Source organism: Notolepis coatsorum (genome assembly GCF_963971535.1).
Source record: "Notolepis coatsorum genome assembly, chromosome: 16".
Lineage (NCBI taxonomy): Eukaryota > Metazoa > Chordata > Actinopteri > Aulopiformes > Paralepididae > Notolepis > Notolepis coatsorum.
In genome coordinates, this window is record NC_140180.1 from 29467754 (window position 1) to 29486912 (window position 19159).

A 19159-nucleotide genomic window follows, 5' to 3' on the forward strand; every position below is an offset into this window, starting at 1 on the left:
TGCATGTCAAATTGACATATTTGTCATCGTTTTTGGAAAATCATAACTTTTTTGCATCTATCCTATTCATGCTGTGTCTATCCAATTCGGAACACAGCATCATGGCAGATTGGAGAGAAAATTAGGAAAAGGCGACAAATCATACACAGTTTGAAATATCTATTGACCATTGTATTTCTGGCCGGGTAGTCTCACTCTCTGGTTGAATACAACTGTACTGAGCCGTGCATAACAAAATTGACAACTTTTAGACATTTGCGTGGATGTTGATTGGCCAAGGTTTGACCCCCCCCCCCCCCCCACCTCATCAATACTCCTTGGCAAAATGAAGGACAAACTGAGAGTTTTGTGTGATTATGATGAATACGAGCCGGGAGACCCATGTGGGTATTGCGGTTGTGCACCTGAAGCACATCTCCGTACTACGGAGCCTGCTGCAGCTACTGTACATCTACAAAGTCTTAAACAGACAAAACCAAAAAGTAGCATGTCCCTCCCCATCGCAAATATTACAAATACAGGTCCCTCCCTTGTCCTTAAAAAAAGTATTTATGTCCCTCCTCCATTCTGACCCACCCCCTCAATTTCCTAAATAACACCCAGTCCCTTACTATATCCTGAATAATATCACAATATTAACGACAGCATACTGGATTATCCTCAATACTATCACACTATTAAAGACATAGTATTACAATATCAAAGACAGAATACTGGAGTATTCTGAAAAATATCAAAGAAAGAATACTGGAGTACCCTGAATAATATCAGAATATTAAAATACGAAATACTAGAATATCCTGAATAATAGCGCAACACAAAACAAAGGTATTCTTATTTACCAGAGAGATCCTGTAAAAAAATCTTGTTCGTTGGTTGACTTTTTTTGATTACATTGGTTGCCATTTTGTCACAGGACAGATTTGCCTCTAGGATGGAACCCAGGTAGGTAATTTCATCTTTCCTTGTGACAATATTGTCACCCACTGTAACAGAGAAGCCATTGGCCTTGCTGAGTTTGCTATTTGATTTGCAAAGAGAATGGATTCCGTTTTTGATAGTTTGTCATCAGTGAGCCAGGTGCAGATTCTACCGAGTTCAGAGCGGAGGGCTTTTTCAACCTGCAACTTGTCCCCGTCAGAGACCAGCAGGGCCGAGTCATCCGCGAACAGGAACAAGTTGCAGTCACAAGCTGATGTCATGTCATTTGCATACATTTGAAACAGTAAAGGTCCTAGTATGCTTCCTTGTGGAACACCACAGCTCACTGGGAGGGGGGGCAGTATACCGTTCACCTTCACCATATGTTCTCTCCCCTCCAGGTAGGATTGCATCCAGCTCACTGATGAACTATCAAAACCAATTGCTTTTAGCTTATAAATCAGAATGGAGTGATTGACTGTCACCTTGTGTTTGATGTGGTCGTTCAAATAGAGAAGGCATGAGTCAGTGGAATGGGATGTTCCGAATACCAGATTGGAATTCGTAGATACATTTTTTTCTGCAAGGTACTTTTCGACTTTCGAGATGGAGGTAAGAATAGAAACAGGGCGGTAGTTGCCTGGGTCTAATTTGCTGCCTTTTTTGTGCAGGGGGACAGTCTCGCAATTTTGAAATCTTTGGGGATGTGTCTGTTTTATGGAGAGGTTTATTATGTGGGTGATGGTGACTGCTGAGTCTCTGAGAAATTTGGAGGGGATATTGTCATGGCCAGTGGCCTTGTTAGGTTGGAGGGCGCTCAAGTTTCTTTTTTGAATAGCTCATCAGTTGTTACCATTACAAGTTTAAAATCGTCTTTGCGAACACCTAGGTTTTTGTAGAAGGCTAGGATGTGTTCTACACCAAAATGCCCAGAGTTGGAGGGTAGTTTGTTAACCAGGCTTGTGGCTATGTTCGTAAAGAATATGTTTAAGTAATTGGCCACATCCAGCTTGTCTGTGATGAGTGTTGTCTGTGTTAATCTTGATGTTTGTTAACCTGGTTTTCAGTTTCTTACTGCAGCCTAGTTGATTGTTGAGTAATTTCCAAAGCTCACAGGGTTTGTTTTTGTTTTCTTCAGTTTCATCATTGACAAAAATAAATTTACATTTTTTTGATCATGGTATTTACATAGTTTCTTAGCCTGTTTCGTTGTTGTCCGAGTTTACCCACATGGGCTTGGAGATCACAGTGAGCTTTGACTGACTTTTATGAAGTTCGGAGTATTTTTTGTTTCTGGTTTTCATAGCGGTCAGTATGTCCGAATGCATCCATGGCTCAGCGCGATTTTTAACCCTGGTGGTTCTCAGGGGATCCATGTTGTTAAGTATTGATTGATAAGAGTGAATTTGGTTTTGAAGCCAAGCCATGTTTCATCAACTAGTGTACCCCTGAGCTCATCGGACCAGTCCAGGCTCTCCAGTTCATGGTTAAAGGCCTCACTAGAGTATATTTTGAGGTCCCTAGATGTGACTGGTTTTGCGACAGCTGGCCTTTGTTTTAGTTTTGTGGGTACATAGGATGATAAAATGATCGCTTAACCTGCATACTATAACCCCTTTATAGAAGATTTTGGACTTATCCGAGGTTAGATAGAACAGTTAGTTAAATGAACAAATGTATGATTATTTTGATTAGATGGCCTTTTGCTAAGCTATAAATGAATGACTCCTCACTCAGTTGTAAAACCACTGCCTCCTCCGACTATAGTGCCCCAGTCCTGCTATCATAGACACCCCTCCTTCACCTTCTCTCTCTCCCTCTTGCCCACTTTGTGCATTTTTCATAAATGGAGAGACAGGCTGCAAGGGTACTCTTTGAATACCATTATAGGACATTACATGGGAAAATGTTCAGAGAAATAGTCTCATGGCATTTTTTTTGTGCCCAAGCCTACTATTACTGTAGTACACTACTACAGTATACTGTAGAAAATGTAACTAGTTAAATACCTCTACCAAATTCCCTCTCCAGGTTCTGAATTTTGGAAGGTCACGGCTTTAAAAGGCTGATACGGTGGAGCAGCTTGGTGCCAAAAGTCTTAACAGTGTTATTGTGGTTCACATGTATTATAACTAATGAATGGCATTTCTGTACACTAATAAAGTCGTTCTAATGGAGATTGTTGTGTGGTTTCGATATCCGAGTCTTGAATTTCAGCATTACTTAATGGATTGTAATGTAAGCATCCACCTACTCAAATACTAGGATTCACTGTGAAGAGTTCCAAATAGATTATCTGCACCTTTGGTTCCTTATGTGTGAGACGCCATCTTGTACACAGATTTTATCAAGATATCTCCACATGCACATACATTACTACACTACATACACCTTATTAACTATGGCGATTGTGGCTGCAATTCTGAATGGCTCGTTTCAAGAGGGAGGGTTCTTGTCACAGCCGAAGTGCAGAAAAGGCACAATGCACATTATTTCTCAGTGTCAGGACAACCCCTCATTCTGTAAAAACAATGCAAAACACAGGAAAAAGGCAATTATCACAATAGGTCCCCTTTAATACAAAACATAATTTCAACAAGCAAATTATAGGAGTCATGTTTTTTTTTTTTATTTACTTGCTATATATTTTGTATAATACGCCCCACGCCCACACAAACCAACAATGCCAGTATAAATATGGTATATTCCCTTTAAAACCATATAGGACTCTCATATTTAAGCAAGCATAACAATATAGCTAAACATGCATTAAGAGCAGGCAATCAGGCAACAACTGAACACACCGTAAACAGGCGATAAAGACGCTCCATTTAAACACAAGAACAGCAAACATCTTTTCTACTACAGACCACTGTGAAGAGCATTGGTTTGTGACGATGCCACCTAATGGTGGTGCAGAGTATGTGCCATCAGAGCTTGGAGAGAGCGGCCAACAGAGCACCAGTCACAGTCACAGAGGCGGCCAGGATGAAGATCAAACAATTGGCCAAGCCCTGTGGGAAATTGTGTTTCAATGAGTGGAAGAGGTCTAAAATAGCACAATCCAATGGAGAAAGCAATACGTGTTTTACTTTTAATTTAACAATTTGGTTTATTATAAAAAAGAATGCAAATAATGTACAGAGCTAAATCAAAGTTAGTTCTGGACTGTGTACAAAGGTCTTTCTTTCATTACAGGAAAGAAAATTATGATTTGAGAGACGTTTGTAAGTTTACTGTTCAAAAACCTAAGAAAGGAATTAAAAGGATATGCATTTATATTGTTGAGGTTAACTTGTGGAACAATGCTGATATCAATTTAAGAATAAGTAATTTGCTTTTGGTTTAAGGAAAATGGTTTGTATAGCTATTTTTGAAGGTTACAAATATTAATAATTGTTAGTTATTTTTTGTTTGTTTGTTTTGAAGCCTTAATTTGATAGTAATATTAGGACAGGCATATATACGCATTATGCTTCAGCCTGTACCTTTTCAGTCACTGCCAAAATCAAAGACCGTTGATTGTGCATCTTGTATTGTGTGTGATGACTGAATAAAATAAAACGACTACTACAAAGCACCTCTGACTGGCAATGCCATCCACTTGTACACACAGTCAGTCAATCACTCACCGTTTGCCACTCAGGCATTGCACTTTGTGTAAGTGCTTGAGCAGGGTGCAGCTCTCAGTCAATCAGTGAAATGCTCATATTATACTGTGGTGTCTCAACTAGAACACTTTCTAGTACAGATGCACTTTCTTGGCATTGCACATAGCTTGCAATTATTTCTCATTTGGAATACTCAGGTTTCAAGTCACAGACGTGCTGAAAATGGAATAAATATTTGCACATATTGGAGGATATTCATGTTGCAGTTAACCCACTGGATTGCATATGAACCGACAAGAGCTGCAGCAAGGTCAATCACTTAAAAACAATTACCATAGTGGTCTAATTATTTTAGATTTCGGTTGTAGTCACATGCTAGATGATACAAAACAGGATCTAGTTCAACAACCAACACAGTCCTTTACCTTCCATATTAAAATCATTCTAATGTAAAAACCTCCATCTTGATTTAAGATTCAGCTCATGAGGACCCTGACGAGGGGAGTGAGTCTGTACCGTACGTCAGAATGAATTGGCAATGTTGAGACAAGCAGAGAAATCACACTTCCAAATTTGCTACCCGAGATATGAGCTTCATTTCATGAATAAAAACGAACTCAAGCTTGTGAATATTTAAAATCTCTTAAACCAAACCCTGGAGTTTTTAACCCCTTGGTGCAATTTGTTTGGGTTGGTGTGAACACCAGAATTGAACTCTGGTCCGCAACAAACTAAAGTGAACCTTGCAGCAGTTTGTTTGAGGTGTGAAATAATAGCCCATTTAATAAAGCTTAGTGGACAGTATTTATTGCCAGTTTACCATATTGCAAAAGTGCGATTTTTCACGAGGTTATTATTTACCAGTATTTAGTTGGTAAGTTCCAAATAGCCAAATATTATAATACCAAACGGATACCTTGCATGCATAATTTATGTCACAGTACCCTAGATAGTAGCCCATTGTGAATCACCAACAGTGAATTAGAAAATGTTCATTAGAATAAAAATAATGATGTCCAATAAAAGGCTGACCTGCATGATCACATGGCTTTGTTTAGAGAGTATGGTTTGTTTGTCAATGTGAAACATAACCGAACCAATAAAAACTGTAACACAAGTAACAACCCTACTTTTGATTTGGACCATTAAAAAAAAAAAAAAAAAAAAAACTAGGTGTGAAAGTAAGACGAGGTTAACTCACTAACCACTACCAAATTATTAATTAACCCTTTCACTGCCACACTACCAAAACGGTTAACCCTTTCACTGCAACAATACACAGAATATTAACCCTTTCACTGCCACACAACATCCGGTTAACCCTTTCAGTGCCACACGACAGAAGGTTAACCCTTTACTATCACACAACGTGTTAACCTTCTGTCATGTGGCAGTGAAAGGGTTAAACCAACTCCTATGCAATTTATTTGCCTGGACCACACAAACAATAAACTCAGCAAGACCGACGGTTTCTCAGTTACAGTGGGTGACAATATTGTCACAAGGAAAGATGAAATTACATACCTAGGTTCCATCCTAGAGGCAAATCTTTCCTGTGACAAAATGGCATCCAAGGTAATAAAAAAAAGTCAACCAACGAACTCGATTCTTGTACCGGATCTCCTCTCTGGTAAACAAGAATACCCTGAAGACTCTGGCAGGAGCACTCATTCAAGGGTACTACAACTATGCTTGCACCTCATGGTACCAAAGCACCGCAAAGGCGCTAAAAACAAAATTACGAACTCAAAACAAACTGGTCAGACTGGTCATGTTAAACCCAGATTCGGCTCAAACAAGGGACTAAACACGTTTAGCAATTATGCCACATCAATGTGGAACGCCCTACCCAAAGCTGTAAAGGAATGTGAATCACTACCCACTTTCAAAACCACTCTCAAAGAACACCTACGGGAAACTGCAATTCTAAACTGGCCCCTGTAAATGTCCTAACCCAACCCCCTCCAATGTACAGTAAATGACCAATGTACAGTTTTGCTTGTACACTTGTACAGTGTCCCCCACCCACCCACCCCTCCTACCCAACCAGGGGCGTATCTCCCACGGGGGACATTGGAATGTGTCCCCCGCATTTTTTCAGAATGCAGTTATGCCGCCCCCCCCTTCTGACTACCTGTCCTATTATTATGCAAAGAGGAGTAGATGGGGGTCGCATTCTTGCCCTTGCCTAGAGCTAAACCAGCAGCAGTGACGACACCAGCAGTGTGTGTGTGTGTGCAGTGGTGTGTTCTTGAAATCAACTGGGAGTGCACTCGCTATTTGCATATCAATAGCGCCGGTCGTCAGGTGTGTTAAATACGACCGGCGCTATTGATATGCAAATAGCGAGTACTTATCTGGGCTTGCACTTAGTAGTTAGGAGCACTTAGGAGTTCAAAAGTGCGTTCATTCTCAGCACTCTGTTATAACGGCGTTCAAAGATGTGCCAGATTTCATATGTATTTCAGCCGAAAACCCAGTTAAAATACACCGTAAACAGGCTTTAAAATTATGTGGAAAACCAACCGATCTGGCAACGCGCCTGTCAACCCCTGCTACGTCATCAGACTCATCACAACAACAGCTGAATCTGCGTCTGCGAGCAGAAGCCCAGCAGCAGGTCGAGAGCAGCACTCGCTCAGAGAACTCTACCTCTTGACGTCGGTGCTTGGGGATTTAAAATAGTTTAACGTTAAAGTCAGTACTGACTCAGACGGAAACAATCTAACGTTTGTCTGTAAACTTTGTCCACCCGGTTTGAAGAAGCAAGTCCCCACATCGACGCGACCGCGACGACAGCAACATTGAGAATATGCAAACGTCCTGTTTTAGTTTTCATAATAAAGACAATTCAAGCAAAGTTGTTCCTCATGTTTTTGAAAATATACTGTAGAGATGAAAGCTGCAGTGTGGACTGAATGCGCGGTGGCAAAGCGTTATGGAAATGCCAGTATTCTGATTGCCGTCTGTGTGGTTCAATATTTTTTAAAAATAATAGTTTGCAGCAACGTATTGAAAAAAGAACTAACAAAATGGGCCGTTCAATATCTCCTTTAAATATGTTCGAAATGTCAAACAGACCTGGGTACCTACAGGCTACAGTCTATCACTACTTTTGGGAATCCAAGTGTTTATCCAGGTTCTGGGGCCAAGTGATTGATTGATTGAACACTTTATTAACATATTGCAGAATGGGTACAGTATAGTACAGCTCAGTCATGAATTGAAAATGGGGGACCCTGATGTAAACAAGACGAAAGTCTTTCTCTGGTCTGCATCCCCTTAACAATTGTATGTATTGAGCTGTACTGTATCAGGGTCCCCCATTTTCAATTAATCAGGACATACATGACATACAGATAGACAGTACTGCTACATCTATACATTTATGACATACCAGATTTGCAAATACAGTACTGTTTGTGATACAAAAAAGATACAAAAAATGCGGTATTGCACCCCTGGTATTTAAAAAAAAATCTAGGTAGAGGGGGGGGGGGGGGGGGGCCCCCTAACCCCCCCCAGCGACGTCACTCGCCACGCCCACAAATCTGTCCCCCGCATACCTGGAGAGAGAGTTACGCCACTGTACCCAACCACACACACCCACCCACCTCCAATGTACAGTCCCCCCCCCCCACCATGACTCATCAGTCCTGTTCTACTTACCCTAATCTCTTTGAAAACCAAAGATCCCCAAAGTGCTGCAACCAGACCATATCCCTAGAGAGAGACAACCAAACTAGTAAGCAGGTTGAAAGACCAAGCAAAAACACTGATGTGAAAGGGCAAATTCTGTTTCGATTCAGAGAATGCCTTGTAAAAGATGTGCGATTGTTAAGTAGAGCCATCAAGGCATAAGTGTACTCACTGCAGTGACAATGGGAAAGGTAATCACAGCACTCAAGTACTTATTGGCCAGGAACCAACAGTATGTGCCCAATGTCCACATCAGGCCAGACAGAAAGCCTGAAAACAGGGGTTATTTGAGAGTTGAGGGGAGGGAACACGTTATACAAGAGGAACAGTTATTACATGTAGTCTTTTAGAGATGTACATTGAAATACCAACTAGACAAGCAATTATAGTAGATTTGTATTTTTGAGAATACACAATAAGTGGGAAAAAGCAATCATGATTGTGAGCTAGGAGAGGGCCAGCACAAGACCCACTTAATTTAAATAATGTTAAAAGGAAGTTCATGCATAAGAGGTAGCAGACATGGGCAATAAGATAACAGAAAAAACATACAACTGTTAGAATTTCTCATTGAAACCAATGAGTGTCACAACTCATTAGCTTGCATCTAGTAACAATTAATTTCAATGAGGAATGAATAAATACCATGTTTATTTAAAGGTCCCATATTTTGTTTTATTTTTCACTATTTGGGCAATTTTACACAATTCCTGTGAGTCTATGAAACACATCTGTAAGGTTTTTTTCAATAAAATTAATTGTTATGTATTTTTAATCAAGTACTTTGGTGGACCACTTTCTGCCCTTCCAGACTCCAAGCTGTTTTTGGGTGGGCTCCACCCATACTCGCAATGCACTTTGATTGACAGTCACCCACCTGCACTAGCAGATACGAGAGAGAGAGAGAGCAAGAGCGAGGGAGAGAGAGATCCCCCCCGAGTCAACAATCCCTCCCACCCGTTCTAACCCGCAAAGCTGCCGTCTTCTCTGTGTAGAAACAGCACGGGGGAAAGCTGGGATTTATATACCGGTAAGCACTCTGGAGCTATGCTGTTGCACACTTTTGAGGAAGTGCTGAACAGCTGAAGGTCTCTGCTGTCGAAACCGCTTCCGCATTATTTCCACTCGCTCCGTTTTGCTCATAATTACAACGTATCACAGTTGATTGTTGGCGGGCGGTGGCAGATCAGCGCCTATTCACGCCAGCGAGCGACTCAAATCAGAATGGTTCATATCAGTGGGGGGGGGGGGGGGGGGGGTTGTCTCAGCTGAACTGAAGAAACGGGACTGGGTAGAGATTTCACATAGTCAGTGTTGGTACAACACAACATTGCTAGAAAACAATGCAAACCACCGGAAAAGGCCATTTATAAGATAGGGGACTTTCTCAAGTGAAATTCAAAACATTGTGCCACACAGCACTACTCATGGAAAAAGGCCTTGCCATAAATAACCAGGTAGTTATAACACCACAACAATTTTTCTGTATTCATGTTCGTGAATAGATGTTTTGCAATTTGAGTAATAAATAACAGGTAAAGTATTTTAAATTCTTTTTAAGCATAGTAAGGTTTTAAATTAATTGTAATAGTTTTTAAAATATTTTCAAGACCGCCATGGGTAAATAAAGGTTAAATAAAGCAAGCAAGTAAGAACAAATTATTATATACAAAAGCAGCCTGACAAAAGCAAAAGCCTTTTGAGGAGAGGGGGGTGGGAGGCTGCAACAAAAACAAGGTTATGAACATGCATACAAGTAAATAAAATAAAAAAGTACAGTAGCAATAGTATACAAGGAAAATTACAATAAATAAGGAAGGAAAGAGGCAAAATGAGAAAGGGAGAGGGAGAAGAAAAGGGGAGATACACAGATAATGTTTACATTTAGAATGCCTTATTGAATGCATCCAGTGAAATTAACACATCAATGCATACTTTTATTGTCAAAGGTATGCATAATGTTGTGTTAATTCCATGACAAGACATATGTAATGTTAAGTCATCTGAAATATTCATATTTTTTGGGGGGAAACCTCGCATATATCGGTATCTGTTGATATCGGTATCGTAAATATCGGTAAAAAAGCCAATATCGAACATCCTAAAAGGCTATAGTATGTCTGGAACATTCCTTTCATTGATTTATTTTTTACCCATTTTATGACAGGGATTAATCTAAATACTGCTGGGTCCAAGTTACTTTAATCTAACATAGAAACAAGATTACAAACATCACAAAACAACTTGTCAGACTACTACTTGACCTTACTCCTAGAACCCACCTCACCTCTGCCCACTTTGACTACCTAGGATGGCTTAGAGTAGACGACAGAGTACAGCAACTTGCAATGGGCCTGTTCTACAAGATACACTACACGACATGTACATGTCAAAATACTTCCCAAAGGTCAGTGAATACCACGACACCAGAGGGAGCTCCACAAATCATGTTAAACCCAGATTCGGCTCAAACAAGGGACTAAACACGTTTCGCAATTATGCCACATCAATGTGGAACGCCCTACCCAAAGCTGTAAAGGAATGTGAATCACTACCCACTTTCAAAACCACTCTCAAAGAGCACCTACGGGAGACTGCAATTCGAAACTGGCCCCTGTAAATGTCCTAACCCAACCCCCTCCAATGTACAGTAAATGTCCTAACCCAATAATACACGAGACGCTCTTCTTGGGACCAAGTAAGGTTTCGTCGATATTCCAATGTACAGTTCTTTGTGCCCCTTTTTTTGCGTGAACTGAACAAAGGACACTTTTTGAATAAACATAAAACTTGTCAAGGCACTCATTTGTTAGTTGAAATACCCTTTTCATAGTATTGATCACAATTATAAGATAATTTCTTTAAAAAAGATATTAAAACCTTTGAGAGCCACAGCCAGTGAGTAGAAACTATGCAATTTCATGAGAACATTTACATAATTTAATAGAGATCTTGATGAAAGGAATTTCATATCCTTAACCATATAAAAGACTGCCTTTGACTTGCTCTTGAGCACATGCACATCTTACTACTCGCATCTTTCAAATATCTGCTCTTAACTACTCAAGTAGAACTTAAAAAAGGTACACTAAATAGGGTTAATTATTTGAAGAGAGGACTGTGTTGAATCAACCGCACACAATTTTATGAAATAAGTACACATTTAGTGGTCAATTCTACGTGGTCCTCATTCAACATAGTCAGGCAAATGAGGATAATTTACCCTCTACACAGTCTTCATTAAAATAATCACAATTTTAGTGCATCATTAAGAAAAACAAAGACACATTGTGGTACCTGGTAGAATGGCTTTGGAATACACCTTGGGTCTGTTATTCATGGCAGCACAGTAGATGACGAAGTACAGTGTGCTGGTGAGGAAAATGCCACAGCAGTGGGCATAGACGTAGTCAAGATCTGTGCAGAAATGGAAACAAAAGAGCAATTAGAGTGGCAAAATTTTTTGCATTTACACAAGTCTGCTGTCTGGGATTTGCAATTAACTGCACTTCGTTTTTGATTAATGGAAAGAGTTCCCTACATTTCTAGGCTTTGGTCACAAGGACCAATACTTGAATCAATTAGTCTATGTACATTAAGGTGGGTAGGCAACAACAGCTACCAATAATTATCTGTGAAAAAGAATCCCGTCCCTGGCCCTCAGAAATCTCAGGGTACCTGAATCGTAACCAATCAGTTTCCTTTTTGGCCAGCCGAATGGTGTTCCCGGGATTCCATTGGACAACCAACACCACAATCATGTTCCTTGTCAAAAAGTACCAACAATTTATTTTGAACTATCCAACTTTTCTGTGGGAAACCTTTGAGTTTGCAGGGCTTGGAAAGTGCTCAATTTCATTGAGAATGAAATTGCCACCTTAACATTATAGTAAACTGATTGATGAAACTCATTTATCAGTTTTGCAAAACACATTTACAAACAAATTTATGGTTCATTGTTTTAGCTTAAGCTCTGAGGCGCTGCAAACCATGTATTAATTAATAATTTATTATCTGGAGATGATGTAATTGTGTGCGTGTTTGTATCCCTCTGTCCGCAGCAATTCACAACTTGTTGATGTATTTTATTTGATTAATTTCCATCATTGTTCATTGATATAGATACAGTATAAAGTTACACCTTTTGAATGTAAGAGGGCAATACTACACAGGTTCAAGCTCAGAGCCTCTGGTAATCAGCTATCTGGCACCCATTTACAAGATGCCATAGTGAACCTATTGTCATTATTGATATAACTATACATACAATTATTTTACATCAGTATTGTGCTGTCAGAACAGTCTTATTTTTGCAGGTATTTAATGTTCTATATTGCCTATTAGGCCACAGTCAGGAAATACTCATGTGAAACCATACGGTTATCCTATAACCATAGTTATACGAGTATAGCGAGCGCTCTGCTCGTAGTGGAACCCTATCCCTTTCAATCTAATTCTGAATACCATTTCTTCACATGTACACACCCATCCGCCTGGCAACACCCACATCCGCTCCTCTACATAAGCGGGGACGTGGCCATACTAACAGCTCCTTCAAGTCTTTCACCACCGAAGGCGAAGACCAAGGGGTCCTCAGTGAGTCAGAGCAGAGTGCTCGCTATACTCATAACTATGGTTATAGGATAACCGTATGTTATATTATCGTATAGCTTACGCTCTGCTCATAGTGGAACACAGGAGCTGAGCAAAGCGGAAGCTCGACAAATGTACTCGCTGAGGCCCCCCACAACCATCAGAACCGGGGAGGACCCGAGCCCCCAGACCCCCCTAGAGGGGGACGGGAGGGAATCGGATCAGACTGTGCGAAGAGGGTTTAGCAACTCAACGCACAGGGTGAGCAGATCGTGGGACTTACCTTCACACAGAAGGACCCGCGACTACACAGGCGCGCATCCCACATGCCACTAGGGAACGAATGGAAAGGGAAGAAAAACAGCTACAGCCCTAACATCACAGGGTCAAGGGTCAAAAACCCAACCCCATGGCAAGGCCATAGCAGCGGAGCGCGGAGGAGGACCCAGCCCCAGGAACAGCCTGAGGTTCAGGACCCCCCAGAAAAGGGGGCCTGGTGAGGCCAACGATGCCGTAGCATCGAGACCCCACCAGACGGTCACTAGTGACACCACCCCTCCCCCCCATCGCCAGCGTATCGGACAGGGCCCAATCCAAGAGCAGGCCCTTCCCCCCCTACAGCACGCCGCCCTGAAGCACTCCACAGATGCTACACCCCCAGTCGGCGCACCGGGGAGACAACCCCAAGGAGGTTAATCCCTCAATCCTGGCAACAGGTCAAGAGCGTAACTCGACCTGTGCCCGGAGCACTGCGGACTAGACAGGCGCCTAAGGGGTCTACTGAGAACAGCACCCCGGCGGAAGGGGCGTTCGGTATGCCGTGCACCATGTCGCAGCCTCCACAAAAACCTGACCCCCTACAGAGGCCGAGGCAGAGAAGGCTGACGTCATGAAAAGTGCGGGGGCACACTCGCAGGCAGACCGGGTCAAGCCCGGCCTAACCCGAGAGTAGACTCCGCTACCAACACACCAGGGAACCAACCACCCCCCTATGTTTAGTTTAACAGGCGGCGGTTGTTCCCTTAACCCCCCCCCCCCCCAAGAAAAAAAAACTCCGAAACACAACTGCGCGTATACACCGGCTATACAGGCAGTACAAGCGTTTCAGTTTTCAAGAAGGGGTTAACCCAGGCCAACAGGTCGACGAGAACGAGTCCGGACCTGGGCCCGGCGGACCAGGACGTACACAGGGATGCCAGAGGGGTACAATAAAACCACCTCGACAGCCCCCTCCCAGCCCCGCCAAGCAGGGGAAGAGAGGGGCGAAAAAGAATGGAGAAGGACCAGGCTCCTTAGCACAGCGCAAGGTACAACACAATATGGACCAAGCAACAGCGAAGGATAACTCGTAGTGATGTAACCACGAACACACCTCCATAACATCAAACCCTGCAACGCCCGGGCCAACCCGGCATTTTCCCCTCGGAAAAAGCACAAAGTCCTTCAGGGTACCAGAACAGCAGATCTGCGCCCCGGCAGACAACGGGTTAACTGACCTGGTCCGACATGACCAGAACCAGTCCCGTGTCCTAATCACGCCACCATCCCGAGTCCTAAGAGGGGGGTAGGTACGCGTGTCGATCTAAAACATCACAGAGGGCGCCACCAAGACGGTCAGAACATGAACGCACCGCGCCCGGTGGCCCACCCCATGGGCGTGAGACCCCTCCGCCAATGTTTCGATCTACTCCGTCATCTCCCCCCAGAGATGAGCGAGAATTCGTCGAGACTAACCTAGTACACTGGCGCTCGGAAGAGATAAAATCTCCATCCCAGTAGCTCTATAAAAAATGCTGTTTCTATAATGAGCAACCAAGGCGTGCCAGCCCATGCGTGGTTCCACACTGAAGCACCCAGGGCCAGCGCTATGTACACGTTGAGACCCAAAAACCAAAAAAAATCAATGGTAATTCTAACAAGAACCCAGATAACGTTCCCTCCATGCCGCCTGGGACGAGCGGTAGAAAGCTGGCCAAAAGACATAGATATGGGCCCCATATGACGCGTCTGAGGGAAAGAAACCCTGTCAACCCTGCTCTGTATAAAGCGAAGAGACAGGAAACCCCCAGAGACCTCCCACGTGAGTAATGAAAAGATATATGTAAACATTGAGCTACGTGACCAAAAGCTCACATATGCAATAGAGCGCAGAGCAGGAAACAAAGTTTCCACGCACTGCATAACTCAATCTTGACAATAACAGCGGTCCACAACATGGAGCCTGAAAAAAAACTGACGGAAGCCTCACGGCCAATAGAAACGCGCCCAGTGGCGTATTCTATGGCCGGGAAAATTCCGTGACCCACCTGCCCAAATATGGCGTGGGACCAGGGGACTCCCCCCCCCCCCCCCCCCTCTCCCCACCCTGTGACGCGCTGACCCAACAGCGTGACAGGAAGACCGAAGAACAGGAGGTCCAACCCCCTGGCCAATCAGTAAAAAAAGGGGGGGGGGGGGGGGAGGGGTTTATCAGTTCACCCCCTTATGACCACACACCCCGGATACGATGAAAACAAACAAGCAGCGATGATACCAGTTTACCTACTGTAGCATGCTACATGAAAAGCGTATATCCACTAGGATAAGCTCAACCATTTGCACGCCAGCCACAGACGTTAAACTCGTTTGCGAAAACGGGTTTTTATACAAGGCTTTAGGCTCATGTGCGAACACGTCACCCGTGTTTATATACTTCACCAAGTAAAGAGAAAACAGACGTTTAACATTTTGGATGCCACGCCGTGTTTTCCTTTTTACCCCCTTGATGCCCAAACCCACTCCAATGTTAGCCATGTGTCTAATCTGCCCGTCGCTTATCAAAGACTCATTTTCCAGTCAACATTGTCGGCAGATTGTTTTTTTATCGCTTCATTTCAGTTTGATAGCATTTTGAAAATCACTTGTTTTTGCGGAAAAAACTACCCATTCTATGATAATCGCCTTTTACTGGAATATTCCAGAATGTTGTCAGTTGTCGGCCTATTTATGAATAGTTTTCAAATAAACGCTAGATGATCAATAGTATGTGTGCGCACGCACGCACGCTCGTGCCACGCTGATAATCGCTGCTCTTATTTCCTGATGGCTTTTACAGTGAAACAGCAATATCACATAGGAAATGCTTATATCTCTGTGAAAACGAGTCTGATTATCCTAAGACTGATAACATAGATTCCTTACCCGACATCAGATGGTATCCAAATGGTATATTCCAATTCCTGATCACCATTAGAAAAAAATCGATAATTGTATTGATCCACGTGTACAGTAGAACACATAATCGCCGCGGCTCAGCAGCTCCAGAATTAACTCTGGTAACCCCGGCTGCATCAGTGAGACGTAAAATGTGGAGTCAGAAATCCTTTATCCCATTCACTTTCATTGAGTCCAATCCAAAAGGGTGATTTACCATCTGGGAGACAATAGGGGGCGCTTTTTTCACATCCGAGAGCCTGGGGTGACTGGAATATCCAACGGTAGACTCGCTTGATGCAATATGATTTCAGATCGCAAAAAAAAAAAAAAAAAAAATACGAGAATTCTCGTGAGTGGGCATTCAACCAGCGGGGGGTAAACCCGAGAAATCTCGGGCGTGGCGCTCAAAGTGTTAAAGAGAGGGTCAAAAGACCTCGGTACAAGCTACATATGTGATTACTTCTGTAGGCTAACACTCTAACCTGGTTGTGGACTCGGTGCCATGTTTCCCAAACGTAACAGAATACACACAGCCCCCTCATTAAAAAAGGTAAAGTTCACTCTTACTACTGCAAGAAGAATACAGTCTTCTTCATGATGAGGGAAGACAAGTCTTTCGACCGAGTGCTAGCCACAGGCCTTGCTAAGCACACACATATATAGCGACCAGAAAACAATTTAAGAAAACTGTCCTACTCCCTAAGCAACACACAACCCCACAGCTAGGTGAGGGTTTATACATCGTATCCCCAATATATAGTGAATAAACACACATTTTGTAACGAAAAACAGTCCCTCACCAGGAGGGACTTTTTATTTAACAACAAAATCATATGTTGGGGGGGGGGGGGGGGGGGGGGGCGAACAGGGGAGTCACTAGCGGCACCTGCCACATGCAGAGCAGTGTTTGCCCCTACGGGGAGCCGGCCCGGAGGACCGGTTCTGGGGAGCCTGGTCACGTCGATCCCTACCGTTACCTCCGGGCGTGGGGCGGCTGGATACAGCGGACGAGGCACTCCCTCCACTCCTGGCCTTCTTCGCCGAAGGTCCAATAGTGGCGGCGGTGGTGGTCGCGGTCCTTTTCCGGATATCACCGGTGGCATCGGGTCGGGGGAAATGGGGTTGGAGCACAGAACGCTCCTCCTCCATCTCTCTGCAGGCTGCCGTCATCTGCTGCATGGCTGACCCGAATAGCCCAGCATCGGAGAGGGGGGCCGTGAGCAAGGGAATCCTCTTCTGCTCTGGCACCTGCTCCAGCCAAAGGTGGCGCTGGGATAGAGTGGCCAGGGCACGCTCCTTCCCCGCGGCTATCGCCTGCAGCTGGGTTAGGTGCAGGATGGCTCCAGCTGCCTGGGCGTGAAGATATTGTTGATGGTCATCCAATACCGCCCCGCCCGCCATCATCCCCGACATGTAGCGCGCTAGCTGCGCGATGTTGGAAGTCGCAGTTAGGCTCTGAGTCGCGGGTGATGTACACCTGGTCACTCCAATTGGCCATCTGCCTAGCCGATTTCCCTTGGGGAACCGGCTTTCGCAACGGCTCCCACACCATTTCGGGACAAAGTATGGATGCCATCGGGCTATCAAGCGGAGGCACCCCGTCCTTTAGCCCCTGGACCAAACCCGCCACCCGCGTGACTGGCACGTAGGCGGGGGTAAGGCCAACAATGCGGGAGATTACCTGTCCCAGTTTCACGTAGGCCTCCATCGACGGGAAGAATGGGCAGACAACGCCCGTCTCTCTCACAGGACGACGTTGCCAGAGATGACCCATCATGTCATCAGGAACAGGTGCAGGCAGAGGCTGCGGCAACGCCACGCCATTAGCGGCTGCCGTGGCCGCCATGAGCTCGTGGAACAAGGCAAGAAACTCCCCTTGCGTACCTCCCTCCACGTCACTCGCGTCCCTCACGTACGGGAGGCTGCCACAGTGCCACGGGCGCCACCATCCGACGCGGCAGATAGCTGGGCATCTTGTCTCAGGGTCGGAGGTTCTAACCCAACACCGGAGAACAAGGGACCCCAAGGAGACGCAACACTCCCTGCCATTCCCCGAGGGGGAGAGTGATACGTCTCCACTGGGGCTTCGAACAAGAGAGCTCTCGCCCCCTCCATATGATCCTCAGTTTCCATCGGAAATGGAGACGAGGCAAGAGAACTCTCGTCTGGCTCCAGCACAACATCAAAGCCCGGCCGTTCGCCCCTGCTGCTCGCCGCCTTACGACGAGAGCGAGCAGAGGCGAAGAGTCTGCGTCGCAAATCCCCATCCACCAGAGGAGCTGTCCACTGGCGGGGGAACCAGGGCCGGAACCAGGCCATCTCACGGGAGATGGAGGCTCAACGGAAACTCACCACCGGGCGCCGCCCCGGGCATATCTGACCGTCACGACCGCAGAGACGCCCCACGCGGCAATGGAGAAGCACTGGTGAAGGGTGACGTTGCGAGCGTCCAAACCCTCCGAAAGGTGCAAACATTATGTCTTAGCTTTTCTCGTAAATTGGCGAGAGAGAAAAATAAGATACAATGTCCACGTAGCTCCTTTCCAACAACTATTTCGGCACTAAACTCAAGTGGTGTATACAGACACTTGTCGGTGGTGAAAATAGGGAAGGAGCTGTTAGTATGGCCACGTCCCCCCGCTTATGTAGAGGAGCGGATGTGGGTGTGGCCAGGCGGATGGGTGTGTACATGTGAAGACATTTTATTCAGAATTAGATTGAAAGGGATAGGGTTCCACTACGAGCAGAGCGTAAGCTATACGATAATATAACTAGATCTATGCGTCAGTCGTATTAGAAGTTGATAAGTGATCTATACACAAAATATATTTTCAATAATCTCTTTCAGCAAATATCTAAGCAGAGTTGTGCTTATAGGTGACGTATTTCTAATTTGGCAAAACATACATGCACACATTATATATATTAAATTAATATATATATATTCTCTCACACAGTGCAGTCTGTAAGTCTGAGTCCAGTGAGTGACGTCTTTATTTTGGCTCTATACTCCAGCACATTGGATGTTTTGGCTCTATACTCCAGCACATTGGATGTTTTGGCTCTATACTCCAGCACATTGGATGTTGTTTTGGCTCTATACTCCAGCACATTGGATGTTGTTTTGGCTCTATACTCGC

At 44.2% G+C, this 19159-nt stretch overlaps 1 protein-coding gene across 1 annotated transcript in view; it reads right to left on the reverse strand.

The window, feature by feature from the left end:
- Positions 1-3536: 3536 nt before the first annotated feature.
- Positions 3537-19159, reverse strand: part of tmem144b (transmembrane protein 144b) — a 30270-nt gene continuing 14647 nt past the window's right edge. The window contains exons 10-13 of the mRNA XM_084332241.1: positions 11529-11648; positions 8404-8501; positions 8202-8255; positions 3537-3935 (exon numbers count right to left, since the gene is read on the reverse strand). Coding sequence (XP_084188367.1) covers positions 3852-3935; positions 8202-8255; positions 8404-8501; positions 11529-11648 — 356 coding nt within the window. The 3' untranslated portion in view covers positions 3537-3851. The remainder of the gene's footprint in view (positions 3936-8201; positions 8256-8403; positions 8502-11528; positions 11649-19159) is intronic.